General features: G+C 48.9%; 1 protein-coding gene across 8 annotated transcripts; it reads left to right on the top strand.

The window, feature by feature from the left end:
• Positions 1 to 26,693, top strand: BAG6 (BAG cochaperone 6). 8 transcript variants are annotated; one of them, XM_035107153.2, is made up of 26 exons: positions 1 to 483; positions 7,019 to 7,127; positions 7,968 to 8,085; positions 8,924 to 9,147; positions 10,761 to 10,814; positions 12,776 to 12,850; positions 13,565 to 13,740; positions 14,030 to 14,159; positions 15,098 to 15,295; positions 15,446 to 15,722; positions 16,200 to 16,286; positions 16,421 to 16,528; positions 16,761 to 16,873; positions 16,965 to 17,049; positions 18,287 to 18,660; positions 19,475 to 19,802; positions 21,026 to 21,195; positions 21,301 to 21,354; positions 22,798 to 22,900; positions 22,996 to 23,120; positions 24,003 to 24,149; positions 24,627 to 24,686; positions 25,614 to 25,757; positions 25,875 to 25,982; positions 26,087 to 26,233; positions 26,361 to 26,693. In XM_035107153.2, exons 2-26 carry the CDS (start codon positions 7,050 to 7,052, stop codon positions 26,457 to 26,459), a joined length of 3,582 nt encoding a protein of 1,193 aa, XP_034963044.2. In that variant the 5' UTR covers positions 1 to 483; positions 7,019 to 7,049; the 3' UTR covers positions 26,460 to 26,693. The 8 variants fall into 8 exon arrangements, with proteins under 8 accessions (XP_034963044.2, XP_060126036.1, XP_034963050.2 ...); XM_060270053.1 differs by having other exon boundaries at positions 18,401 to 18,660; XM_035107159.2 differs by having other exon boundaries at positions 8,924 to 9,114.
• The last annotated feature ends 1,070 nt before the right edge of the window (positions 26,694 to 27,763 follow it).

The raw sequence follows: 27,763 nt of genomic DNA on the forward strand, positions 1-27,763 counted from the left end.
TAAGCTCCTCCCACTTCGCTCTTTTAAGCATTTCTTTAGGGGAGCAATAAAGCCTTCGTTCAGATACGGGGAATTGTTTTAAAGCACATCCCGACCCAAATTATGGAATGAGGGAACCGTGAAGGCTGTCATGGAGACCACTTGCAAGTAAAGCAGGCACTCTCTATAGTCAGCTATACGCCGGGAACGGAAGAGCAAAACGTAAATAGTCCCGGCGGGCCGCTCGCGCATGCGTTGTAGCGAGTAGCCGGGGGACGCGACGGCGCAGGAGGAAGGAGACACTCCAGGCGCGAAGCCGGCGGCGGTTTCGTCACCAACGGCCGCTTCAGAGCTTTGTAGACCCGGAGGGTGCGGGGGAGGCAGAAAGGAGTTTCGTGAGAAGGAACAAGAAGCGGGAAGATTCCGGTAATCCCGTAGACCCCCCCTCCTTTCCCTTTGGTCGCCGAGGGAAGCGGAAGTGCCGCCATCTTGGGAGAGAGGCAAGTGAGTTGCGTAGAGCTAGAAACATATAGAGCTATATAGAAGCTGCGGCACAAAGCCTTCGCGTAACGGCATTGCTTAGCCACTCGGCATCTCTCTTCTGACTGAGCCTGTATCGTTATCATTTGCGTTGGACGTTAAGAGTGAAAAGCCGGCTCATTAATTTAGAGACGATCGTGGTGGGCGGACTCGTCTTCATTCCCCCCATTACTATCTCTATGGTGCGTCAGTGGATCGACTTCTTGACAGTCGTTTGTTTGACCGGAAGTGTCCTTGCATTTGAGCGGAAGTAGGATTTTTGTGCTGGAATTGGCTCCCTCTCGGACGTGAAGCGGAAAGGACGGAGGGCAGGTTTGAAAAATCAATCTGTGGTTCAGCGTATTAAGAGGGGAGCGAGGAGGAGGAGGAGGAAAAAGAAGGGAGGGTGTTTCTGCTTCCTATGGCTGGCAAGCTCTGGGTGGTGGCACGAGGATAATAATAATAATTTATTTATACCCCGCCCATCTGGCTGGGTTTCCTCAGCCCCTCTGGGTGGCTTCCAACAGAATATTAAAATACAACAATCTATTCAACATTAAAAGCTTTCCTAAACAGGGATCCCTTCAGATGTCTTCTAAAAGTCTGGTAGTTGTTTTTCTCTTTGACATCTGGTGGGAGGGTGTTCCACAGGGCGGGTGCCACTACTGAGAAGGCCCTCTGCCTGGTTCTGTTTGGCTTCGGCACTGGACCTCAGTGTCCGCAGATTGATGTGGGTGGAGACGCTCCTTCAGGTATACTGGACCAAGGCTGTTTAGGGCTTTAAAGGTCAGCACCAGCACTTTGAATTGTGCTCAGAAATGTACTGGGAGCCAATGTAGGTCTTTCAAGACCGGTGTTATGTGGTCTCAGCAGCCGCTCCCAGTCACCAGTCTAGCTGCTGCATTCTGAACTAGTTGTAGTTTCCGGGTCACCTTCAAAGGTAGCCCCACAAAGAGCGCATTGCAGTAGTCCAAGCGAGAGATGACTAGGGCATGCACCACTCTGGCGAGACAGTCCGCGGGCAGGTAGGGTCTCAGCCTGCATACCAGATGGAGCTGATAAACAGCTGCCCTGGGTACAGAATTGACCTGCGCCTCCATGGACAGCTGTGAGTCCAAAATGAGGGGTTCTGCTGCTGTGAGGTTTTCCCAGTAAGTGGCTGGATCACATGCTCTGCTCTTGCTTTCCTTTCCTAATCGTGGTATCAGTTGGTGGCGTTCCAGGTTCCCTTTGTAAAGTGCCTTGTACGTGCCACAGCCCAGCACCTTTTGAAAGAAGGTGGCTAGATAGGGTTTGGCTCCCCAGCTAGTGGTTACAAGAACTCTGTAACTTTTAGGAGCAAAGACTGCCAGGTTTCATGAGCCTGAAAGCAAATAAAAGTTGATGGTAAGCATATAGGGGTGAGCAAGTACCCAATACTTTGTAAGCTTCTTTGGGAGATGGATGAAAATGCTTAAATAAATAAAATAGCAGCTAGCCGTGTTCAAGTTGTAGGAGAGACTTGCCAATTTCTGTTTTGTACCCCGGAGGACAGTTAGCAGTTTTGTTATCCATCTTTGGTTTGGGGTGTTGGATAAAAGTAAGTTCCTAAATTAAACTTCTACTTGTTTATAAAATGCTGTTTTAAGGCATGTTACTTATCTTTAACCCCAGTTACTTAGATTGTGAGCCTATTGACAACAAAAACATCTCTCTTGGAAAGCTTGCTGTAACATGCTCTGAGTTCACATGATAGAATATGCATAAGTCTGATAAATAAAACAGCTCAGGGAGGTAGAGATGAAGTGAGGAAAGGTCATAGTTCTTTTTCCAGGATCTCAGGATAAGTTAACAGACTGCGACTTGCACTATTATTATTACAGTGGTACCTTGGTTTGTATACGTCTTGGTTTGTATACGTTTTGGATTACAAACATGTCAAACCCGGAAGTGCGTGTCCCGGTTTGCAACCTTTTTTTTGGATTACAACCCATTTTTTTAAATTATGAACACTTTTTTGGGATTACCTGCTTTTCACCATGAGGTCCCAATTTAAAAAATACGTTAAAACAGTTAATACAGATTACAATCATGAGAATAAGGTCAGTCCTAAAATATTTATCTTAGGTTCACATAAGGCTATGCACATAATACTGTGCAATGATCTTCATGGCTGTTGTTGTTGTTGTTGTTTAGTTGTTTAGTCGTGTCCGACTCTTCGTGACCCCATGGACCATAGCACGCCAGGCACTCCTGTCTTGCACTGCCTCCCGCAGTTTGGTCAAACTCATGTTCGTAGCTTCGAGAACACTGTCAAACCATCTTGTCTTCTGACGTCCCCTTCTCCTGGTGCCCTCAATCTTTCCCAACATCAGGGTCGTTTCCAAGGAGTCTTCTCTTCTCATGAGGTGGCCAAAGTATTGGAACCTCAGCTTCATGATCTGTCCTTCCAGTGAGCACTCAGGGCTGATTTCCTTCAGAATTGATAGGTTTGATCTTCTTGCAGTCCATGGGACTCTCAAGAGTCTCCTCCAGCACCATAATTCAAAAGCATCAATTCTTCGACGATCAGCCTTCTTTATGGTCCAGCTCTCACTTCCATACATCACTACTGGGAAAACCATAGCTTTAACTATACGGACCTTTGTAGGCAAGGTGATGTCTCTGCTTTTTAAGATGCTGTCTAGGTTTGTCATTACTTTCCTCCCAAGAAGCAGGCGTCTTTTAATTTCGTGACTCCTGTCACCTTCTGCAGTGATCAAGGAGCCCAAGAAAGTAAAATCTCTCACTGCCTCCATTTCTTCCCCTTCTATTTGCCAGGAGGTGATGGGACCAGTGGCCATGATCTTGGTTTTTTTGATGTTGAGCTTCAGACCATATTTTGCGCTCTCCTCTTTCACCCTCATTAAAAGGTTCTTTAAGGTTGTGTCATCTGCATATCTGAGGTTGTTGATATTTCTTCCGGCAATCTTAATTCCGGCTTGGGATTCATCTAGTCCAGCCTTTCGCATGATGAATTCTGCATATAAGTTAAATAAGCAGGGAGACAATATACAACCTTGTCGTACTCCTTTCCCAATTTTGAACCAATCAGTTGTTCCATATCCAGTTCTAACTGTAGCAGGGTGGATAAAAATCAATGATTTTTTTTATTTAAATCGATTTTTTTGATTTAAATTGGATTTTTTTTAATAAAATGCTTTTTGAGGAAAACATATTACCATCCAAAGGTTATTCCATCATGAAATAAAGATTAGTTTTTTAATTTTGTAGTATAAGGTTGTATATGTTTAATTTTGGGGGTAAATAAATTCCATTAATCCATTCACAATGTCATGCTCTTCCAGAGGTTTTTGTAAGATTATTGGGCAGTTTCTCTGCCTACAAGATATTATCACAGGTGCTTGGTTTACTTTTGCAGTTCTCAAAACTGAATTTGACTCAACAGAGATCACATGCCTCTTCTTCACAGCAAAAATGTTATAACATGAACAGAGTTGAGAAAAAGACCTTAATCCTATTGTTCTACAAACCTATGAATACAGAAGCAACCCCTTCAGTGCTAAGTTTCAAGAAGTTCAGTGAATAGAATAGAAACAATATTTTTCTGATTGTTTGGAGTGGACAGTATTTAAGTTTTTCATGTGTAGGCTGGGCTGACAGTCTAAGTTTCTTAAAATATATATATTTTGTTTTTGTTTAGCCAAATTAGTTAACAAACATGGATGTTTGTTTAAGCAAATAACATTTGCTGAAATGTTATTGTTTCAGTTGAATAAATCTATTTAAATTGTTATTATTAAGGTAATGATTATTTTTCTCCTTCCTAAGTACAACATTAAAGTTGTCCAAATATGAATGATTAACCTATTAAACTGGGGATAAAAAAAACTAATATGAAAAGTTGTTATTCTAAAAATCTTCATCTACTTGCATATTAAAGTTATACCAGCAAGAATTAGTCTTTATGATTTAAATCAACTATGATTTAAATCAAGCCTTACTGACTAGTGATTTAAATCGTGATTTAAATCAGTTTGATTTAAATCAAATCCACCCTGAACTGTAGCTTCTTGTCCCACATAGAGATTTCTCAGGAGACAGATGAGGTGATCAGGCACTCCCATTTCTTTAAGAACTTGCCATCGTTTGCTGTGGTTGACACAGTCAAAGGCTTTTGCATAGTCAATGAAGCAGAAGTAGACGTTTTTCTGGAACTCTCTAGCTTTCTCCATAATCCAGCGCATGTTTGCTATTTGGTCTCTGGTTCCTCTGCCCCTTCGAAATCCAGCTTGCACTTCTGGGAGTTCTCGGTCCACATACTGCCTAAGCCTGCCTTGTAGAATTTTAAGCATAACCTTGCTAGCGTGTGAAATGAGCGCAATTGTGCGGTAGTTGGAGCATTCTTTGGCACTGCCCTTCTTTGGAAGAATTGGGATGTAGACTGATCTTTTCCAATCCTCTGGCCATTGCTGAGTTTTCCAAACTTGCTGGCATATTGGGTGTAGCACCTTAACAGCATCATCTTTTAAAATTTTAAATAGTTCAGCTGGAATATCATCACTTCCACTGGCCTTGTTATTAGCAGTGCTTTCTAAGGCCCATTTGACCTCACTCTCCAAGATGTCTGGCTCAAGGTCAGCAACCACACTACCTGGGGTGTATGAGACCTCCATATCTTTCTGGTATAATTCCTCTGTGTATTCTTGCCACCTCTTCTTGATGTCTTCTGCTTCTGTTAGGTCCTTACCACTTTTGTCCTTTATTATGGTAATCTTTGCACGAAATGTTCCGTTCATATCTCCATGGCTGAGCAGGGATTTAAACCTAATCGTTCCTGGAAGAGGGATTGTTGCTTGTGAGATGCTTTATAAATGGTACAGAAAGGCTAAAGGAGCCTGAGTGGTCTTTCTGGGACACACACGACATTATCAGTCTTTGGAAACCTAGGGTTAGCACCATGTTAGGCAGAACCAAGGTTGAACACCCCCAATCCTAGTCATGTTTATACAGCAGTAAGGCCATCAATGTACTTCCAAACAAATGTGCTTAGTTGCAGTCTACATTTGCTGTTTTGTTTTTTATCATGGTCAATGGGTTTCCTACGCTTCCTCATAGGAATTCATAACATTTCTTGTTTCTTTGGATGAAGGACGGTATAGAAATTTTATAAATATGTAAAAAGTTAGAATTTCTTCCAGGTCACCAGACAAGGAACCAAATTGATTTGTTCTTTCTTTTAGGTCACAAATGTCTAACATACTCATATGTAGACTGGTGGGTTGTTAAGCATTGTGGTCTCCTGTAAAGCTTGTACAGGTGTTAGTGGTATCCCCTGCCTCCTGAAAAGAGAGATGTACTTTCAGCACCGTCTTGTACATGTTAACACAGTGGAACCTAGTGCAGGAGGGTTAGAAACACACTGCAACTTTTGAGGGACATTTCTACCTTTTCAGTCCCAAGGCATGCAATAAAACAGGCTTCCTCAACCTCTGCCTTCCAGATGTTTTGAGACTACAATTCCCATGATCCCTGACCACTGGTCCTGCTAGTTAGGGATCATGGGAGTTGTAGGCAAAAAACATCTGGAGGGCCGAGGTTGAGGAAGCCTGCAATAAAACCTGAGAGTGGTTAATGCTTGTCCAGCTTGGAATTTTGCACTTTATACTTTGTATGTCGTTCCACGTGCTATTGTTGCAGAGAATGCAAGTGATGATAATGTTTTGGTAGACATGGAAACAAAATACTTAGAATGCAGAGTGCACATACCTTTTATTAAGCCAGTCAAGACATATGTATCAGTAATAAGTAAGCCAGTAGGGGTGAGCGGTGTCACAAAAGGAAGGGGAAAGGCAACAGAACATACAGATTCATTGTGGTATAAGCATTTGTGGACTAGAGCCCCGTTAATCAGATGCATGGAGGGTTATCCTTGAAAAGGAGGCATACATGGGTGTATAGCGAGAAGTATTTGGTCTGACATTTTGTGTGTGTGTGTGTGTGTGCAAAGTTCAAATGTAGCACAAAGTAGAGCAAGTAGAGCTTTGCTTAGAAATGTCAGAGGCTCTACTTCTTGCAATCTGCCAGTAAAGGGTATGCTATGTATGTGACAAAATGACATTTGTCCATTGGGTCTCAAACTCCCTACCCCATGGGCCACTTGAAAATTGCTGAGGGTCTTGATGGACCGCTTAATGGTTGTAGCAGTTGCAATACACTGCTAGATGCTGAGAGATTTTTAATCATATTTTATTGCTTCTTTTATTTACATTGTCTTACAATTTGAAATCACTTTAGTTTCCTTTTTTTACATATAAACTATACTACTGCACGTACTTAAAGCTGTACTCTTTAATGTTATATAGCCAGCATTGTTCTGTGTGGATATTTTTGTATATTACATTTAAAAAACACACCCAACAGCTGAAGATTTATTTGAGAAAGCAGACTTAGGGTCTATTTTGTTTCTGATGCCTTCACAATTGTACTTCTTTGGTTACAATTGCCAAGAATCAGATTGGTATATTTCCCCTTCTTGCAGGAGTAGCTAAGGAAGAATTTGAGGCGGCGTCATGTCGGAGCCAGAGAACCTCGAGGTGATGGTTAAAACCTTGGACTCTCAGACAAGGACTTTCACAGTGGAAGAAGAGGTGAGAAGCCCATAGCTGGGGCTGCAGCCAGAAGGTGGGAGGGTAGCGAGGGGTAACTATTAAGGTGCTCTGGTGTAACTGTGGCAGGACATCTGAAGGGCTCATGCCTTGGAGGAACAACTGAGGATCCCTAGGCCCAGTTGCTGACCCAGAAGTGGCAGGAGCTGGTAGGTGGAAAAACACTAGCCGGGAGGCCTCTGGAGAATTGAAAAGAGGGGTGTAGGTATTCTGGCATTGTCACAACACATGTAGTGTGGTGAACAATCCTGTCTTGATTCAATCCACAAGCGATGGCATCAAACTTTTTTTAAATTAATTTTTAGCGACCCATTTCACATTGCATTCTTCCTTTCCAGAATGGCCATCTTAAGCTCAGTTCCAGAGTGTCCCGGGTAGTTTTTAATCCTGTGATAGGGCCATATCCAATGCCACAGCACTGCTGGTGCAACTGGTATCCATGAGCACAGCAGAAGTTCTTCTGCTGTCTCCTCCAGCCCCTCGCACATCTTCATAATCAGCTGTGGGGGGCGGGGGTATCCTCTGCAGCAGATTTTTGGGGGGTGTGCATATAGGGGAGAACAAGCACAAGTCCTGTTGCTCCTGTGGAACTCTACTGGTATGGCATTGGATCATTTAGGGTAGTTGGATAGGGTTTTTTTTTGCCACTGTCACTCATGTAGTGACAGTGTGCTAGTACTGTACAGAAGTTGTATACTCCCTGGAGGGTTTGTTATTTATTTGACTAATATTGACATGGAGCAGAGGCCAAGGACTGATGAGCAGTGGGGGGGGAGGGTTGCCCTGCTACATCTTCTCAGTGCGATTATTTCTGCTTTGTAGATCACAGTGAAAGAGTTTAAGGAGCACATTGCAGGTTCAGTCAGCATCCCCTCGGAAAAGCAGCGCCTCATCTATCAAGGGAGAGTCCTTCAGGATGACAAGAAGTTGAAAGAATACAGTGAGTGGAAATTCCAGTGGGGGTTTGAGGGGGGAGGGGCCTGAGGAGCTCTTGCCTGGGGCGGGGAGGGGGGCATGGATAAAAGGTTAAGTTGTGAGGGACACCGAAAAGTGCTGGTTCCTGCCGTCCCTCCCCAGAAAAGGCCCTTGAGCAAGCTTAGCATTGAATAGGAACATTGTATAATTTCCTTGTTCCATAATTACTTCGGAGGGCTCTCATAATTGCTGGCTGATCTAGTGTGTGCTACTGTTAGTCACGCTGTGTGCAACAGAGCCCCAAAATTTAAAAAGAAACACATGTAAAACTGCCTGAGGAGGCTGTGATTTTTAAACAGCGAAGGAGGTGCTTACCGTAGCTGTTTTCTCTCTCAATGCCTGCTCCAGTGCTTTGTTGTTGCTGTTGTTTTGCCCAGCAGGGTTCCATGCATGTTTTAATCTTCGTAAACATGCATCTGAGATCCATTGCGGGCCTGGATGAGGGCAGAACAGTCTGAGAGTAGATAATGTCAAGCAGAAAACGACCGGCGGGGAGAGGGTTAGGCATCCTCTCTGCCACTTCTCTGCTTAAAATACATCCAGTGAAAGTTCTTTTCATTTAAAAAAAGGAAACTGTCTGGGCTTTTCCTATGTACATTTTCCCGTAATGTGCATCTTTACCCCTAAAGAGAGCTGCTTCTCAAAGAGTGTAGGACAGTGTGCCCATCAAAGGCCCATGCTGATATCCTTGTCGAAACCCAAGACCCGCTCTTTGACTCCTCAGCTTTGGAGGGTTGCCGGGAGGATAAAAGGTGAGTGCCCTTTTGACGAAACCTTCACGCTTGTCCTCTCTTCCGTGCCAGATGTCGGGGGCAAAGTCATCCACCTGGTGGAGCGTGCGCCTCCTCAGACACAGTCGCCCTCCTTGGGGGGCCCTTCTGGAGCCGGCTCGTCCTCCGTCCCTCACAACGGATCAGGCCCCCGGGTGACAGGCCCAACTGTGCACGACCGCAATGCCAACAGCTACGTCATGGTGGGAACCTTCAACTTACCAGTAAGCATTATGGACCCGCAGCCACCCACGCAAGTGAGTTTTAGCCAGAGGGTGCTGCACTGCAGGGGAAGGGGGAGTGTCGTGCCTCCCCATAATGCTTTTAGTGCTTTCCACCCCCAAACAATAAAAAGGGGAGGAAATTGCTGGTGTTGGTGCTATGTGGAGAGGGGGGCATTTACGGTGGTAGGGGCTTAGTGGCTGGGTGCTCTTGCATGCAGTCAGTGGCAGAGGGCGCTATTCTGTACCTGAGCTGTCTTTCTTAACCCCAGATACTTCGTGATTCTGCTTGGTCCTCTTGCCCTTTTGCAAGCAGCGGATGAGGGAGGGGGCAAGGGACAGGATCAGCAAGGGAACCGCTTAGAGTAGCCACGGCAGCATTTTCTCCTGCTGCTTGGGAGAGACCTCTAAAGGTCTGGTATTCGGAATGAGAAGCAGCAACCTTACCTATACGTCTCTACAGGGTCTCATCGGGGACAAATTCCTGTCTGGCTTTGCACCTTTCATTGTATTCCCACAGCAGCTGACTTGTTGGGTTGTGTGGGCAGCATGCATGACCTTAGCCAGACTTGCAGGAGCTGTAGGGAGGGTGGTGGTTCTGGGCAATAGTGACAGGATAGTGGCCACCCATGAAGCAAGGCAAGGGCCACTTCTGAAATTACGCATGCTTGTTAATGCACTTCTGACGGTGGTGTGCTGGCCGGCTGGCAAATGAGGTCTTTCAAAATGATTTATTCGCTCCACCACATAACTTGGATCGGTGCCTCATAGCATAGTCCTAAGCTTCAGAAACACTCCCTTTTGAGGCTTACTTCCAGCCCAAGGGCATGCCTGCCCACCTTTGAAAACACAAGTGTGTGTGTGTGTGCGCGCGCACACACACACACACACACACACAGGGATGAACCAGTTTGGGTCAGGCTTGCATCTGCTTCCCTCTGAATGTCTTTGTGCAGCTTGGGATAATGCTGCAGCTTGCATAACCTGTGAACCCACAAGAGCCCACAGAATGCAGATCATGTGCTTTTGCCCCCAGGCTTCAGCTTCCTAAGAACCCCTATTTCCTTCTTAACAAAACACCTTTCTAGCCCTTAGGGCTGTGACAGCTAAGCTTAAAAGTGCCTGATGAGAAGCCAAGGGACAGCTGAATCAATCAGATGGTCAGTTTGCAGGCAGGTTTTTGGTGTGTTCTCCATACCTCAGTGCTGGTTCCCGTGACTAGCAAAGAAAGTCATGATTTCCAATGCCTGCCTTCTGTGGTGCAGAGTCTGGATTGCCTGGGCAGAGCACTTATTTTATCACAAGGAGACTTGGAAGTAATGTTTGAATATGGTTTAACAGTGTGTCTTGACCATGTTTGTCTCGTGAAAAATCAGACTCCAGTCTCAGTGCAGCCAGTACTATGGGACAGTATCTTGCAAGTGCTGTGTAATGTCAGAAGAGACCCTGGGGGGTGGGGTGGAAGCCATGGTTTGATGGTGGTATTGTTTTCTCCTGGATTTCCTTGCCTTTCTTTCTGCTCCATTTTGTTATTTCTCTCTTCTCTTCCATCCTCTCCCCCCCCCCGCTCCTCTATTTTTTGTTTGTTTCTTTAATTTCCTCCCCCTCTGTCTTTTCCTTTTCTCTCCCCCCAACCCCGCTTCCCAAAGAGCGATGGATCGTCTGTGGATGTTCATATAAATATGGACCAGGCTCCCATACAGGTACAAGTGGGGTGGGAAGACTGGGATTTACTGACTTAAGGTTGTACATATTCTGTCCGGGGTGTGTGTGTGTGTGTGTGTGTGTGTGTGCACGTGCGTGTTAGCGTAACAACAATGATTTATTTCAGTAGCATCTTGGTGATGTTTGATTTTTTTAGGGGCGGGGGTAACTTTCCATGAAGGGAACTGCTGGTGATTTAAATTGATCTGTCCATTTTAAAAACTAATTTGGGTGCCTTCCCAAAAATTTTGGGAGTCCTAAATTGTTGTTCAGGTTTACACTTTGACTGTTGGTGTGATAGTTGACAGCCAGCCTCTTATTTCACCGTAGTCAAATATTATGATTTCAAGACTGCCCTTGTGTTAGTGGCGAGCTACCTTTTTATATTATCACATTGTACAGATCTAGACATCGCTGCCCTAGGTGGCCAGGCTGAGGGCAAAGGTGCCAGGCACCAGTCCAGGCTTTGCACAAAGATAGGCTTTGCTGGGGGCACTTGGTTCTAAACTTCTTCTTTTTTTGTGAAGACTTCTTTCCCATTGAAACATTGGAACTCTGGACGTGGTCTGGGGCTTATCCTTAGATGCCAGAATTTTTATGAACAGAGGATGTCACCTCTACTCGGCATCTCACAAGAGCCCAGCAGGACTTCAGAGCTGGTTCCCTTGTGAGCATGACTCCTGCTAAATTCATGTTTGAAATCTGTGGTTCTTACTTCACTAGTCATGTGACAGTCTGGGGCTTCCTCCATCAGGGATATTTTCCTGTGTGAAGGCCATTCAGCTGCCTGGCTCCCACCATCTCTTTTTGGTAGATGTTTCCACTGGTAGCACATCTGAAGAATGGTGTCTGAAATCTGTGGGTTCAGTGTTCTAGGCAGCCCGTTTGCAGTGACTCCCAGGAGAATCGCAAAATGAACCTCCGAGGGTGTTTTAAGTCTTTAAATATTGCTGTTACCAAAACAACAACAACCCCTGCCTAAAATCTGCATAATGCTACTGAAACTATTCGGTGCCTGTCGCTGTCGTTCAGACCATGAAGTTAAAACTGCAACAAAAAGAAACAAAGCAGGAATGGTCATGAATTGCTTCCGTGTTGAAGAAAACACATTTCAGGTGCCTGTTGAAAGAAAAGAAGATAAAGCTCATTTATATGCTTCCTAAAGGGTTGTCAGAAGGAGAAGCTGGTTAGATGTCTCTAGGGGAAGGATTTCAAAGGGTCAGCATCACAACTGAGAAAGCGCTGGCCTTTCCACTTCCCATGACATTGCTAGCAATGTTGCCTATCCTTGAAGTTAGACTTGGCAGTTGCTGGCACAGGAATGGGCTGACAGGTAGAGCATCTCCTTGGCATGCAGAACTTTCCAGTTTCATGGCACCACGTGTTAGAACAGAGCTGGGAAGCTGGTGGCCTTCCAGGTGTTGTTGAACCCTAGCTCCATTAGCCCCAACCTGCCTGCCCAATGGTCAGGGGGTGAGAGGAGTTGTGGTGCAGTAACACAGGAGGGCCAGTGTGAAAGACCCTCTTGCTGACACAAAGGAGATTTGCTGCCGGTCAGACTGGACAATATTGGGCTCGGTTGGGGCCTGGCATAAGATACCTCTCTCTCTGTTCTGTGAAGGGGATCTTTGAGGGGTGGCAGGTTGGGGAAAACAGGGTGTAGGTTGGGTGAATCCTATCTGACTACTGGTGGAGGACTACAAACATTCTGGGTCTTGAACCCTGTTTTGGTCTGGCCCTCTGAGTTCGCCCCCCTTTTTTTTTTTCTTTGAGCAGAAGATGGAAAAGGAGTTGCATGATATTTAGTCTTAAATGAGCCCATTTTCCTTTATGGCATTATCTCTGTAAGGGGGCTGGAGGGGGATTGTGGTTCTGATTCAGAGAAGGGGGAGAAGGGGGACTCTGGCAAGGTGAGCCCCTTTGTTTGATTGGGGTCCCCTCTCCTCTCCTCTCGTTCCAGAGCGAGCCTCGAGTCCGCCTTGTTATGGCTCAGCATATGCTACGGGACGTCCAGGGCATTCTGAACCGACTAGAGGTGAGCCGGCCTTTGAAACTTTTTTGGGGGGGAGGGTGTGTGTGCAGACAGGAATATACCAGTGGCCTGTTAAAGCTTGAGGGAAGGGGCAGTTGTTAATCTACTTATGTTATTATTATGCTGTCTGTTGTTACGTTTTTTTTAATTATTGTGCTCTGTAATGTGTTTTTAATGTTGTACACCTCCCTGGGATCTTTTGACAACGGGCAGTACAGTCATACCTCGGTTTAAGTACGCTTCGATTTGAGTACTTTCAGTTTAAGTACTCCACAGACCCGTCTGGAATGGGTTAATCCACTTTCCATTACTTTCAATGGGAAAGTTCGCTTCTGGTTAAGTACGCTTCAGGTTAAGTACGGACTTCCAGAACCAATTACACTCATACTTCGGGTTAAGTATGCTTCAGGTTGAGTACTCCGTGGACCCGTCTGGAACGGATTAATCCACTTTCAATGGGAAAGTTCACTTCAGGTTAAGTACACTTCAGTTTAAGTACTCCGCGGACCCGTCAGGAACGGATGAATCCACTTTCCATTACTTTCAATGGGAAAGTTCGCTTCAGGTTAAGTTCAGACTTCCGGAACCAATTGTGTACTTAAACCGAGGTACCACTGTATATAAATTGAATTAATAAGAATAATGGCAACAACTTAGAAGTGGGGCAGGGACACCTCCTTCTGGGCTTCAGCCGCCACGTGCTCCTCCTTTCCTTAGGGCCGCACCAACGGCCAAGTTGCATCGGGACCCGAGGAGACTGCATCTGCCAGCCCCACCGAACGGGAGCCCATGGAGGGAGCCGAGTCTGAGCCTCCCAGTGAACCCACACCAGCTGAGGAAACGCCCCCATCAGGGGCCGAGCCGCCCCCTACTGCTGAGGCTGCTGCGCCCAAGTGAGCAGCTGGCATACTGGGCAGGGAGGGCAAATGGGGTCCTGGCTGGCTTCTGTGGCCTGACATTCAAAGGGGGGAACTGCTGTGTGGTGGTGGTGGTGGAGGGGTCACCAAAACAAGAGGGTGGGCTGGTGCAAAGGGGTCACAAAAGGGAGGAGGAGGAGGGTGGAGTGGAGTAGATGGGTGAGCTCAGAAGGGAGGCCTTGTTGTTCTGCCAGATCATCATCATTATCATCATCATCGAGGAGGCCTAAGCATCATCTGAGCACCCTTTCTCTCTACCCCACAGCCACCCGTCCCCAGGCGAATACGTGGAGGTCTTAGGGGAGCTCCGCGGGGTGGAGAGCAGGCTCCAGCCTTTCCTCCAGAGATACGAGGAGATCCTTGGAACGGCCAGCACTGCAGACTACAACAATAATGTAAGGGCGAACTCGGAGGTGTGCGTCGTGGCATCCCAGACCAGGGAGCAGTGATCGGAATCTTGTTCTGTTTTCATGTGGGGGGTTGGGTATGTCCTCTCCCCCCCCCAATGTTTTCTTTTCTATGCAGTGTGTTACTCATACGACAAATGCTAGGACTCAAACCTGTCTGGGGATCTGTGTTTGGGAGCTGCTTGTCTTCCAAATCCTGACCGGTGGAGGCTGCTGGTGGTTGCTTGTTGAGAAATGTTAGGGTGTTTTGTATGTTTCTGGGCTGAACCCAGCGGAAGTTCTGGGGCTGAATTTTGGCGAGTGTTTGGCCCACTCGTCCCCTATCCCGGTGGTTGAGACAATGGACGATTATCTTTCATATGTTTCTGGGACAGTCTTGTTTGTTGGGAAGGGGAGCGAGTAGTGGGGGAGGCAGCTAGCTTGGTGTGCTGCGCTGTGCCTTGCTGTGTAGATATCAGAAGTGAAGACAACAGCAAGCCAGCTTCACTCCATCAGAGTGCCTGGGGTTTTCCGCCACTGTTCCAGGAAGGAGCCACCCAGACCCCACTGGTGACCATTCTTGCATGGGGCTCCCAGGGGGCTCCCCTTCCCAACAAACTTCAGCAGCGCTGCAGAGTTAGTCCTTGCACCCCATTGACCAGGCCGCCGTCCTGGTCGTTTTTAAGGTGCCCTTCTCAAAAGCTGATTTCTGTTCCTCGTTAGCCTCTACCTGCCCTGCTTCCAGTTTTCCTTCTAGCCTATTACTTTACATGGGGCTCCTGTCCCGCTCTCTGTTGTGCACTTAGCAGCCAGAAAAGGTTTCAGCTGGGAGGTGGGATTCAGCCTGGGTGTAGATGGGGTTGGTGGAGACTCGCTGGTGCCTCTCCTGCTGGAATCCGAAGCCTGTGGCCTCTCACTGTCTTTCTACTACCTCTTGCGTTTGGCAGACGGAGGGCCGTGAAGAGGACCAGCGCACTATCAACCTGGTGGGGGAGTCTCTGCGCCTCCTGGGGAACACCTTTGTGGCGCTCTCCGACCTGCGCTGCAACCTCTCCTGCAGCGCCCCCCGTCACCTCCACGTGGTGCGGCCCATGTCCCACTACACGGCCCCCATGGTGCTGCAGCAGGCTGCCATTCCAATCCAGGTGAGTGCCCAGCTTGTGGATGGGCTGTTGGTGGTGGTGGCGCTTCTGCCTTCCCTGGTTGAGGCGTCGACTGCAGGCTGGCCAGCTCAGCGAGGCAGAGCGGAAAGGAGCAGCAGGGCTCGCGGCCTGATCTCTCACTCTGTCTTCCAGATCAACGTTGGAACCACAGTCACTATGACAGGCAACGGCGCTCGTGGGGCTCCCGCCGGCTCAGAAGGCTCCTCTGCTTCCCCGGCTGCCCCCGCCACCCAGCCCCGCACTTCCAGCCCTGTCGAGGGCGGGCAGCCATCCGAAGGGCCGCCCCCTTCGTCTTCCCCGGTGGTCACCCCAACTCAAACTCAGGCCTCCCAGACAGGCCACCCCCGCGTGATCCGCATCTCTCACCAGACGGTCGAGCCGGTGGTCATGATGCACATGAACATACAGGGTAAGCACCGCCCAGGTTCCTTCTTGGGGAGCTGACAGGGGAGAGAGAGACCGATTGTAGGGCCCTGGAGAAGGGCGGGGGGCAAAGAGCCTTTATTTTCTGAGGGATGCTGGCTCCCTTCTGGTGTTGGCTTATCAGGTCCTTTGTAGAAGGGTGCCCAGGGCCTTGCAGCGTACTGGTCTGGCTAGGGGGGCGGGTTTAGGCCAAGAGGTCTCTGTTGGGCTGAGTTCTGCGTAGGTAGCAAGGAGGGAAAGAACCCAGGAGAAAAGGGGGAGCAGGAGAAGAAAGTGGGGACTCAAGGGGGAGCGATGCTGCAGATCTCTCCTAGCAAAGCCAACACACACAGATAACATAGGTTTGTTCTGAGCAGTTTCTGCATGTAGGATCCTGCACAGTTCAGTTTCTCTGGGAGGATGCAGGGGAGCCTGTGACACTTGTTGTCATTTTAAGTTCTGCTTGCCTTTCTCGTCCTTCAAGACTCCGGTTCCCCGATGGGTGGGAGTGGCTCAGCTGGAGTGCCACCCACAGGACCTGCCGGACCCGCTGGGCACCCCCAAGGAATGGGTAAGGAGGGAGAATGAAGGCTGGGGTGGGGGGGTGGGGAGAGGGGTTTGTATGAGATTGCGCATCGTGACTGTGGGCTGTTGGTTGAGCCTGCCCTGTGTTTTTTGTGTTGTCTCCCTCCCCCTCCCCGCCAGGTGCTGCTGCTCACATGCCGCTCCCCAGCCTCCCGCCAGAGTTTATGCAGGCTGTTGCCCATCAGATAACCCAGCAGGCTATGGCAGCAGCCGCATCAGCGGCGACAGGTAACAGCACGGGAGGGCGCTGAAACATAGCAGAGGATACTGTTTTGCGGGTGGGAACGGTTGATGTCTTTCCCTCCCCTTCTGTGGTGTGGTCAGTACACAGGAAGCTGCCTTAGGCTGAACCAGATCGCTGTTCCATCGAAGCCATTGTTGCCTGTACTTGAGTGGCAGCAGCTCTAGGGCCCGGATTTTGAACGGGACGGACTTCTACCTGCCTTTTCCTGTTCCCTAGGCCAGCAGGTCCCCAGTTTCCAGTCGGCTCCGACGCGTGTCGTGATCGCCAGGCCCTCTGCTCCGTCTGTGCGGCCCACACACCCTGGGTCACCCCAGGCACCGGGACAAGGGGTGAGGACTAGGGCGGAGGGAGCATCTTTTCCAAGAGGGGATCGCTGTTCCCCGTCGGCCATCTTCTACCGAATCTCTTTCTCTCTTGCAGGGTCCTGGCCTTGGGGGGAATGCTTCCTTGGCTCAGATGATCAGCGGGCTGGTGGGGCAGCTCCTCATGCAGCCGGTGATAGTTGGTAGGTGGCGAGAGGCAGAGAGAAGGGGGGGTGGGGAAGTGTGGGTGACGTTTTCGCAGTGTTTGGAATGGAAACGTGGGTGGGTCGTCGTGCAGTGATCACTAAATGGGAGTTGGACCTCATCAGTACATAACTCTTCTTCTGGAATAGTTAATGGCATAGGGGATTGTGTGTGACACAGAGAGAATGAGAGAGAGAGGGCAGGGTGCTGACTTTGTCCATGCAAACAATGCTATTTTGTTATTTTCATTGTGCAATCCTATATTAGGATTTCAAACTCTTTCAGACTGTTTATTGGTGGCAACAATAAATACATCTATTCATAAAAAAATATATACATGCAAACAGTGATTTCAATATGTGCTGGTAATTGCAAATATCCGACCAAAGAGTAATAGCCAAGGAGCTTGTGTTCTTCGGGTTATGAAAATTTAAATTCCAAAACAAGAAAAGCTGAATTCTGCAACCTGTATAAATTATGCAATTCAGACACTTCCATAATTTTGTTTTGCTGGTAATTGGGAGGAGAGCAAAAAAGAGAACTGTTATCTCAAGGGTGTTGGAAAGGATGAGTGTTTTGCTAGTTAATTTTCCCCACAGGTTTCTGCCCAAATGCCTTTTCCAAAGCCTTACTTGTGGTTTTTTTTTACAAACTGATTAGAAAACAGTGTCTGTAGCAGAAAAATCTGATAGGGAGTGCCCCACCTCCAGTTCACGTAAGCCCTATTCAGCTCCTCTGGTTTCCATGATTAGGCAAGGTTTCCTACACACTTCTAAGCATAGCTTTGCATTCTTCTTTTTTAAGAAAAGGAAATGGGGGTTCTGCAGACGAGTAGACGTTCCCTGCTTGTTCTCTGTTCCTGAAGAATTGTAGCATAAGAGCAGCCTTGGCACTCGTGAATCCTGGCTGTTTCTGCAGTGAGATGGTGTGGCCTCTGTAGGCATACCCACATGGGTTTGGCTTCCCTCCACCCGAGAACTCCAACTGTGGTTGGTCCAGGGAAGCCGGCTGGAAGGAAACCTTTAAAATCAGGAGTTTGTGATGGATCTGTTTTTGTTTGTTTGTTTTTTGAGATGAAGCAGCTGGTCAGGAGACACCCTGTCCCAGGCTCTACTTGGGGGTGGGCAACCAGCAGTGGTCAGTGACTACCTGGGAAGGAATCTCCCTCTTTCTCAAATGTTCCCATGCCCTTGCCTGGTCACTGACGTAGCAGACCTCTTCGTTTTTCCTTCCTAGCTCAGGGCAGCGGGACTTCACCTTCTTCTTCTTCGCCCTCCTCCTCCTCCAACTCTTCCTCTGTCAGCGCCCAAGCCACCTTCAGCACCAGCAATTCTGCCTCCCCTCCCACAGCCTCGGCCAGCGCCGGCACCACCAACACTGCCACCACTGCCGCAGGGGGCAGCTCTGCTGGTGCCCCAGGAGGGCCCATCCCCTCCGGCCAACCCCCGACGGCCGCCGCCACGGAGCTCCAGTTCTCTCAGCTGTTGGGGAACATCCTGGGGGCAGCCGGCTCCAGCATGGCTGGCGTGGCCGGCCTGGGTTCCCCCACCATCACCGTGGCAATGCCTGGCGTCCCGGCTTTCCTGCAAGGCATGACAGACTTCCTCCAGGTAAGCTTGGTTCCAGCCTCACTTCATTCCCCGGAGTGGCGGTTTCAGCAGAGGTTGGTGGCAGCAGATCAGCCCCTCTTCCATCCTTCCTCTCAGGGGAGGAAGGGTCTGCTGGCATACTTTCAGGAGATCCTAGGTTTTGGGTGTTCTGTCGGTTGAATCCATATATCGCTCCCCGCTAGAAGAAGCCTTGAATCAATTCACAACCACAATAAAAGTGTGTGGCATTTTAAAATGGAGCCAAACTCAGTCCTTCTGCACAAAAATCTGCTCCAAGTTACCCCCGACGCCCATTTAAGCTGTGTAATTTAGAGGAGCAAAATCATAGAATTGGAAGGAACCCCACGGTTCATCTAGTCCAACCCCCTGCAGTGCAGGAATCTCAGCTAAAGCATCCAGGACAGATGGCCATCCAACCTCTGCTTAAAAACCTCCAAGGAAGGAGAGCCCACCACTGTTCCAGTGTCGAACAGCTCTTGCTGTCAGAAATTTTCTCCTGATGTTTAGTCGGAATCTCCTTTCTTGTCACTTGAAGCCATTGGTTCGAGTCTTACCCTTCAGAGCAGGAGAAAACAAGCTTGCTCCCTCTTCCATGTGACAGCCCTTGAGATACTTGAAGATGGCTATCGTATCTCCTTTAACGGCTGGCTATCCAAAACCCTTGCTGATGTGCTTCGGGTCACCCAGAGACCTGCCGTCTTTCGGCCCCAGCCCTGCCTTCACTTTGACCTGCACCTGCTGGCCTGAAAGCCTTTGCATGTGTTCCCCCAGCACCCTTGTGGCCTCACTTCCCCCCCTCTCCTCCTCTCCGCAGGCGACACAGATGGGGGCGGCTCCTCCCCACCCTCCGGAGCAGGCCCCGCCTCCCCCGCAGCCAGCGGCCTCCCCGCCTCCTCCCCCGCCCACGGCTCCCCAGAGTGGCATGGAGCCGCCTTTCGGGGGCGGGAGCAGCAATATCCGTGGTGGCGCCTCGGCAGACGCCCTGCCACCCGAATTCTTCACCAGCGTGGTGCAAGGGGTGCTGTCGTCCATGATGGGGTCGCTCAGTGCGCAGCAGGGCAGTACCGAGAGCATCGCGGACTTCATCCAGCGCCTGAGTGGCACCAGCAACATCTTTGAGCCAGGCACAGAAGGGGCCCTGGGTAAGGAAGGTCTTGGATGTGCCCCCCTTGCATGGTTGGGGGGGGGCCTGCCGGTTAATAATAATAATAATAAATTATTATTTATATCTCACCCATCTGGCTGGGTTTCCCCAGACACTCTGGGCGGCTCCCAACAGAATATTAAAAACACGATAAAACTTCAAACATTAAAAACTTCCCTAAACAGGGCTGCCTTCAGATGTCTTCTAAAAGTCAGATAGTTGTTTATTTCCTTGACATCTGCTGGGAGAGCGTTCCATAGGGCGGGCTCCACTACCGAGAAGGCCCTCTGCCTGGTTCCCTGTAACTTGGCTTCTCGCAGTGAGGCAACCGCCAGAAGGCCCTCGGCACTGGACCTCAGTGTCCGGACTGAACGATGGGGGTGGAGGCGCTCCTTCAGGTATACTGGGCCGAGGCCATTTAGGGCTTTAAAGGTCAGCATCAACACTTTGAATTGTGCTCAGAAACCTTCTGGTTTGGAGAAGGTTGCCTTCTGCCTCCTGACTAATTCAAAGACTCCTCCTGTTTTCTGGGTGCCCCAGTTGGTAGAGGCAGACTAGCCCTTTTTATCTCTCCAGTCACTACCCTCTCTAGAATCCCTTGCAAACCTTGGTCCTCCTTTTTCTTGGATGTCTTGTCGCCCACAACTTCCCACAGTCTGGACCAGCGTTTCCCAAACTTGGGTTTCTAACTGTTATTGGACTACAATTCCCATCATCTCCGACCACTGGTCTTGCTCGCTTTGAGCCTTTGAGCCCTGGCTCTGCCACCGTTGCCCTAGGTGGAGGGGGGGATTCCTTTTCCAGCTTCACTTCCTCTCTGTTGCTCTGCATGGCAGCTCCGCTTCATCCTGAGGCAAAGAGATAATTGCTTGCCTTAGGCTGATTGAGAACAAGCTCATGGCTGAAACGGGACAAGCTGAGTTGCAGCTCTGCCTCTTGGCCACTCTTCTGCCTGAGCTCCTTGCCAGCAATGTCCCATAGAGGCGTCTTTCGCCTGAGGGACGGCCTCTCTCACCTGACATTGCTCCCTTCCCTCCAGCCAGGCAGAAGTGCCGTGAGGCTCTTTCTCCTTGGGGAAATCCCAGGGCAGGGCAAAGGAGTAGTTGAGACCTGCTTCCGTTCTCTTTCTCCTGGCATTTCTAGCTGTTGCTGCTGCCTCCCTACATCCCTTTTGAGTTGAGCAGAGGGTCAGCTTGCAAGGTTTGTGTCCTTCCCTTCTAGGCTTCTTTGGAGATCTGCTCTCCCTCATCTGCCAGAACTTCTCCATGGTCGACATGGTGATGCTGCTGCACGGGCAGTTCCAGCCGCTCCAGCGGATCCAGCCCCAGCTCAGCCGCTTCTTCCGGGAGGAGTACCTGCATGGCCAGGAGCCCACCGAGCGCAACGTTCGGGTGAGTGGACCCGGCCCTAGTACCAAGCGCAAACTCCCCCTGCCTCCCCCCACTCCATTCCTGTGGTGCTTGCTAACAGTTTCCCCTCTCTTCCGGCTTTTCCAGATGGCCACATACAATTTGATCAACGGCTTGGAGGAGTACATTCGCGAGAGTTTTGTAAGTTCCACTTCCTCCTGTGCAGCGAGGTGTTTGTGGGCTGCGGAGACTTTGGGCAGGATTTAGATGGGCCCAGGCATCTTCCTCTGGCACCTCATTGGTCACTGAAATGATTGGATGGTTCCCGGATATATATATATATATATATGATTTTCAAAAATATAAACGTACAAAAAAAACAACTCAGCATCCAAATATTGAGATTGCTCTGAATCTCCTGGCTTCCCCCCCATCCCTTCCATGGGTCCTAATGGTAATATTTCCAACTGCATATCAATACTTATCCAAATTTTTATCCTTCTAAATTATCCATAACTTTCCGTTACATTCCAAGCGTGGTTAAAATTCGGCCAGTGTTTTAACCTGCTTACAATGGTCTCGTAAATAAATTATAAACTTTTCCCATTCTTTTTCAAAAGTTACTGTATTCGTTATTTATGAGCTTCCCAGTTAACTTTGCCATTTCAGCATAGTCCCACCAACTCGGTTTGCCATTCTTCTCTGGTCGGGGCTGTCTCTTCCTTCCATCTCTGGGCTAGTAGTATCCCTGCGGCTGTTGTCGCATAAATGAACAGTATTTTCTGGTCCTTTGGTATCTCGGTACCCATAATTCCTAATAAAAAAGCTGCTGGGTTGTTTTTTTAAAAACAAAAGTTATTTTAAACATTTATTTCATTTCATTATAAATCATCTCCCAGAAATTTGAAATTACTTTACATATCCACCACATGCGATAAAAGGTTCCTTCTTTTTCTTTACATTTCCAGCATTTGTATTTCTTACCATCACAGGGCCTTCAAAATTTTGCCTCCTCCTCCATGGGAAGGAGTCATCCTACCCTCCAGATCTTCCCTGCCTCTGATGGGTTAGGTTGGGTCTTCTGTGGGGAAAACCAAACCAAACTTTGCCTCAAGTTTTGCTAGGTATTCCTTGTCTGTCTCTTTGACCATAGTGTTGATTCCTGCTGCTTTTGTGTGGCGTTGCCCCAGACCTGCACCGGGTGGATGGACAAGAGAGGGGATCGTTCCAATTGGCAAGCTGAAATTCTTGCACTGGTGCAGGTTTTCCCAAACTTGGGTCTCCAGCTGTTTTTGGAGTACAACTCCTATCCTCCTTAGCTAGCAGGACCAGTGGTCGGGGATGATGGGAATTGTAGTCCAAAAACAGCTGGAGACCCCCAGTTTGAGAGAGACCCTGCATTAACAGAACGATTGTCAAAGTGGGAGATTGATTTCCTCCCCGAGGTTTTTGTTTTTGGTTAATAGTTTGATCTGAAAATGTCTAGCCTCCACAATGGTAGGCAGCCAACATGTGACAAGAACGTCTCTGTGTGTCTATGGATGCAGGCAAAAATGCTATTTGAGCTGGCTTCTTGCTGCCCTAAAGCTATATAACCCCGACTTCCCCTGGTGTCTGATGCCTCCTATCCCCCCCCCCCCTCAGGCCTCCGTCCGAGTCCAAGATGGCGTTGACATCACCCGCACCAACCTGGAGTTCCTGCAGGAACAATTCAACCGCATTGCCATGCACATCCTCCACTGCGCTGGTAAGGGAGTGGGATGAGTTCAGGGAGCTTTCCGGAGGGGACTGCCTCTCCTCCTGGTCCCCCCCCTCCAGCATCCATCTCCTATCTCCTTCCAGATAATACCTTTGGTTATCGGCTGCTGGAGCTGTGCAACCAGGGCCTGTTCGAGTGCCTGGCGCTGAACCTCTACTGCTTGCGCGGGGAGCAGGGAGCCCTGACTGCTGTCATCAACGACCGCATTGTGAGTGATGAGTTGTGCTCTGCTGACGTTCCTCCCCCTTCTTTAGGGGATGTAGGACTGATGCAGGGCAGTGGGGGAGGTACTAGAGCCAACTGAAGAGTTGCGAGAAAAGGAAGCCCAGCGTCGGAATCGCATGGGCAGAGCTGCGTGCTGGAAGTCCCGTTTGGAATTCTGCAAATGTAAATTAATATGGATGTGCCCAGGGGTGAGACGATTGAAATAGGGCGTGGGAAACATTGTCAAGCAACTAGGCTTCCACACTGTGCTCCTGGCGAATGAAGGCCCTATAAAGTCCTTCACTGTTCAAAGTGTGTCTGCTTCACCCTTCTTAACATCTGCCCAATGATAAAGATCTCCTTAAAAATGGTGCAGAAAAATTGGAGAACGAAACTGATTGAATGAAGTATGGAAGTCAACCATCCCAATTTATCTCGTGGCCTGGCAGGCAGCTGCTGAACAGTGTCTCCCCAGTATGCTTTGTAACTGAGTGGGGATTATAGGTAACAATCCCAGTCTCCCCAGTCAGAGTCTAGCACACTCTGTTCTGTATTGCACTGGGCCTCAGCTAATGCAGTATCAGAGTTGTGTTGGTCATGAAGCACATTAGGAAAGCAAACGGAAGATCTCAGCTGGTCTCCCACTTTCTTCAGCCCTGAGGACTAGCAACTTAACTCTTTTCGTTGAAACAGATAACTTTGTGAGTCGTATGTTGCCAACTCACTTAACTTGTCCCAAAGGACTTGTTGCCCCGGCTAACTTCGAGGTTGCGTCAGTGAATCGGAAGACACTTTCTCGTTCACTGCTGGCTGCTGCCTTGGAATGGGAGTTTGTGGTCCTGACAGCCTTTGTCTCTTTCTCTTTCTTGGCCCGCCTGGGCGGCAGAGGCGGATGTCAGCAGACATGAACCCCTCCTTGGTGAGCTGGCTCACCACCATGATGAGCATGCGGCTGCAGGTGATCCTGGAGCACATGCCCGTCACAGAGGATCAAATACTACAGTATGTCCGCAGGATGGGCGACCCCCCACAGGTAAAAACTTCTGAAATCGGATAGAGAAGGAGGGGCGGAATCAGGCGCTAAATCCTAGTTTCCTGTGCCTTTTGGGAGGTTCCTCTGTTGTGGAGACGACGCTGGTTCAGGTCTCCGAATGTTGAGCCTTTTGGCCCATAACCCCGTAGTGTCCCGCAATCCACAATTTCAGTTGCAGTGAGGACATTGCAGTTACGGGGCATAATGTCTGGCACAGCCAAGACATTCCATGCAAAACTCAAGGAGAGAGCAGTTGTGGGGTGCTGCTTTCAGTCTCTCTTGCCTTCATGATTCCTTTGGCTAAGATTTGGTAGGGCCACCAGGAGCCAGATCAGGTTGTTTTGTGGACCACATCCTGCTGGGACTTGTTTGTTGGGAGATCAAAGGGGAGGCGTGTGGGGAGACCGTGACTCTATTGTGGGTGCTGGGTAATGCCACCAAGGCCTCTCAATGCTCTCTCTTCTTCCATCCTCTCAGCCTGTACCAGAAGAGCCGATGGAGCTTCAGGCTGCAGAGCAGCCTTCCGAAACCCTGCAGGTACGGAGTAGGAGCCCGGAGCCCCTGGCCTGTGTCTAGCAGGCTTCTTTGAATGTGTCAGGGTGCTGTGGAGCTGGGAGAGGTTATGGTTCTGAAGGTCTTCTGGCGTCCCTCACTGTGAGAAGTGAGGTTACAGGGAGCCAGGCAGAGGGCCTTCTCGGTGGTGGCCCCGCCCTGTGGAACGCCCTCAAGGAGACTTTTAGAAGACATCTGAAGGCAGCCCTGTACAGGGAAGTTCTTAATAGTTTATGTTTTACAGTGGTACCTCTACTTACGAATGTTTCTACTTACGAATGGAGCTCCGTCCGCCACCTTGGATGCGGTTTAGATAGGATTTTTTTCTACTTACGAATTTTTAGATAGGGTTGCTTCGACTTACGATTTTTTTCTCCCAATGCATTCCTATGGGATTCGACTTACAATTTTTTTCTCCCAATGCATTCCTATGGGATTCGACTTACAATTTTTTTCTACTTACGAATGTGCGTTCGGAACGCATTAAATTCGTAGGTAGAGGTACCACTGTATTGTGCCTTTACATTTTGCTGCTGCCTAGAGTGGCTGGGGAAAACCAGTTGGATGGGCGGCATATAAATAAAATACAAAGGCCTTAGCATGCGCTGCTGCCAGTGATCCTTGTAAGAACCCTGAGAGGTAGATGAGAAGTGTTCCCATATAGCAGATGGAAGGACTGAGACTGCCTCCCCCTCCCCCAACCTTCTAGGCTCAGCGTGTGTGTCTGAACCAGAGGCTTGTCCCTTCACAACTTGCTGGTATATGGGGGGAAACTTTTATTGATTATGAAGCTGCCCCTACCCAGTGCTGTCCATTGTCTGACTTTGGGACCAAGCCCCTTTTCCGCCTGCAACACCGGGGATATGTGCTTGGCAGACGGCCCCGCTCTCATTCTCTCCTCTTTCCTTGCAGCGAGACAGCACCGCATCTCCGGCCCCGGCCACAACGGCTGAGGAGGCCATGCCCCAGCAGCACGGGGAGCCGGAGCACGAGGAGCCGCAGCAAGGGGAGCCGCCTGCCCCCGACGCAGAGCCCTGGGCAGCTGCCGTGCCCCCTGTGAGTGGTCTGGGGCGGAAGTGGGCGGCGACCAGGGGGAGGGCGGGGAGAAAGAACTCTGGAGTTGCTAATGGGTCCCCCCCAATGCTTTCCTCTTCCCTCCTCCTCGTCTGCAAGGAGTGGGTGCCCATCATCCGGGAGGACATCCAGAGCCAGCGCAAGCTGAAGCAGCAGCCCCCCCTCAGCGACGCCTACCTGAGCGGCATGCCGGCCAAGCGGCGCAAGGTGAGAGGGCCCTTCTGCCCCAGGGAGGATTCGCTTCGCTCTGGTTGCTTCAGCATCTTTTGGAAGCGCAGAATCTTAAACTTGTCCCTACCCTCTCTTGGAAGACTATGCAGGGGGATGGTCCCCAGCTCCTTCTGTCCGAGGCAGTCAACAAAGCGGCCAAAGTAGCAGGCGTGAAACCTCTGACAAGCGCCGAGAGCCTGAGCAGAGACCTGGCAGAGCCAGCGCTGCAGGAAGGCTACCGACAGCAGGTGAGGACGGGGGTGAGGCCTTAGTTTTTGCTTTTTACCCCAATGGGGGCTGTATGGCACCTGTCTTTTCAGGTGATTTGGAGCAGCCGGACTCCTGCCCCTCACTCTCCTTTTTCTTCTCTTTTAGCTGAAATCTGATTTGCAGAAGCGGCTGCAAGCTGATCCCAGCTTCACACCACAGAGGTTCCCTAACGCCCAGCAAGCCTTTGTGGCTGAGGACTTGTAGTGGTCACTGCCCCCAAACCCTCCTGGATAGGGAGACCCACTCTCTGGGGCTCACCTCTTTGTCCTTTTCTGTGCACGATGCAGACAGCCACTCCCTTCTCAGGCCAAATATTTAAGTTCCTTCCCAACTTACTTCCCCCTTCCCAGCCCCGTCTTCTGGTTGCTGTGACCTTTCTCCCCCAGCGGAGTGTTCGAGTTGCTGCTGAATCAGTAAATAAAGCCACTTGTCCAGGGACTGGTGGTGCTTGTGTGTTTTCAAAATGCTCTTTGGGCTGGTGGGATATTGAGTTGCTTCGTGGCCCGGCGACTGCAGCCAAGTGCATTGATCCGCATTAAAGGATGAATTGATCCAAACCGGCAATTTAAGTTGCTAAGGAAAAGGCCAAATCTTTACCATTGATATCGCTTCCTCAACAGCCGGGTTAATATACAAGTAAAACCAACTAGAGGTTTATATATATATATATATAAACCCCCACTCTATTTGGTTCTTAACAACCAAACCTTACATCTCATATATGTATTGTGTATATATATTTACATGCTTTCCCTTTAAAAAAAACCAAAAACCCTAGAAAGGGAATCACTTTACAATATTCCCAAATAGATGCTTCCTTGTAACTATCACCTATGGCAGTTTGTAAGGTTCACAAATTGATGGACTTGTATGTGACTCCCCTTGCATTCTCCCATGTAGGAGTCCATACAATTGTCCTTTCTTGTTCTTTCTGCTCCACTTGGCCCAGTGCTACTTACCCTCCCTCAAAAAAAAGCAAAAAAAAATTCTTTTTAGGTGGAATATAAATATTCCTGAGTGAAGTTGTCAGATTGGTTATGATACAGAAAAGCTTTTACACCTCAACACGGATTCAGGTGAAAGATAAAACTTGTAGGGCTTGAACACGTCATGACTAAGGCTGTGGGGCATAATAATAATAATAAATTATTATTTATTATTATTATTAATAATAATATTATTGGTTTCCCCAGCCACTCTGGGCGGCTTCCAACAGAAATATTAGAATACACTAATTTCTTAAGCTTCCCTAAACAGGGCTGCCTTCAGATGTCCTCTAAAAGTCTGGTACAGTGGAACCTCGGTTTATGAACACCTTGGTTTACGAACGCCGCGGACCCATCTGGAACGGATTAATTCACTTTCCATTACTTTCAATGGGAAAGTTAGCTTCAGTTTATGAACAGACTTCCGGAACCAATTACACCCATGTTTCGGGTTAAGTACGCTTCAGGTTGAGTACTCTGCGGACCCGCCTGGAACAGATTAATCCACTTTCCATTACTTTC

The sequence above is a fragment of the Zootoca vivipara genome, chromosome 2 (assembly GCF_963506605.1).
Source record: "Zootoca vivipara chromosome 2, rZooViv1.1, whole genome shotgun sequence".
Lineage (NCBI taxonomy): Eukaryota > Metazoa > Chordata > Lepidosauria > Squamata > Lacertidae > Zootoca > Zootoca vivipara.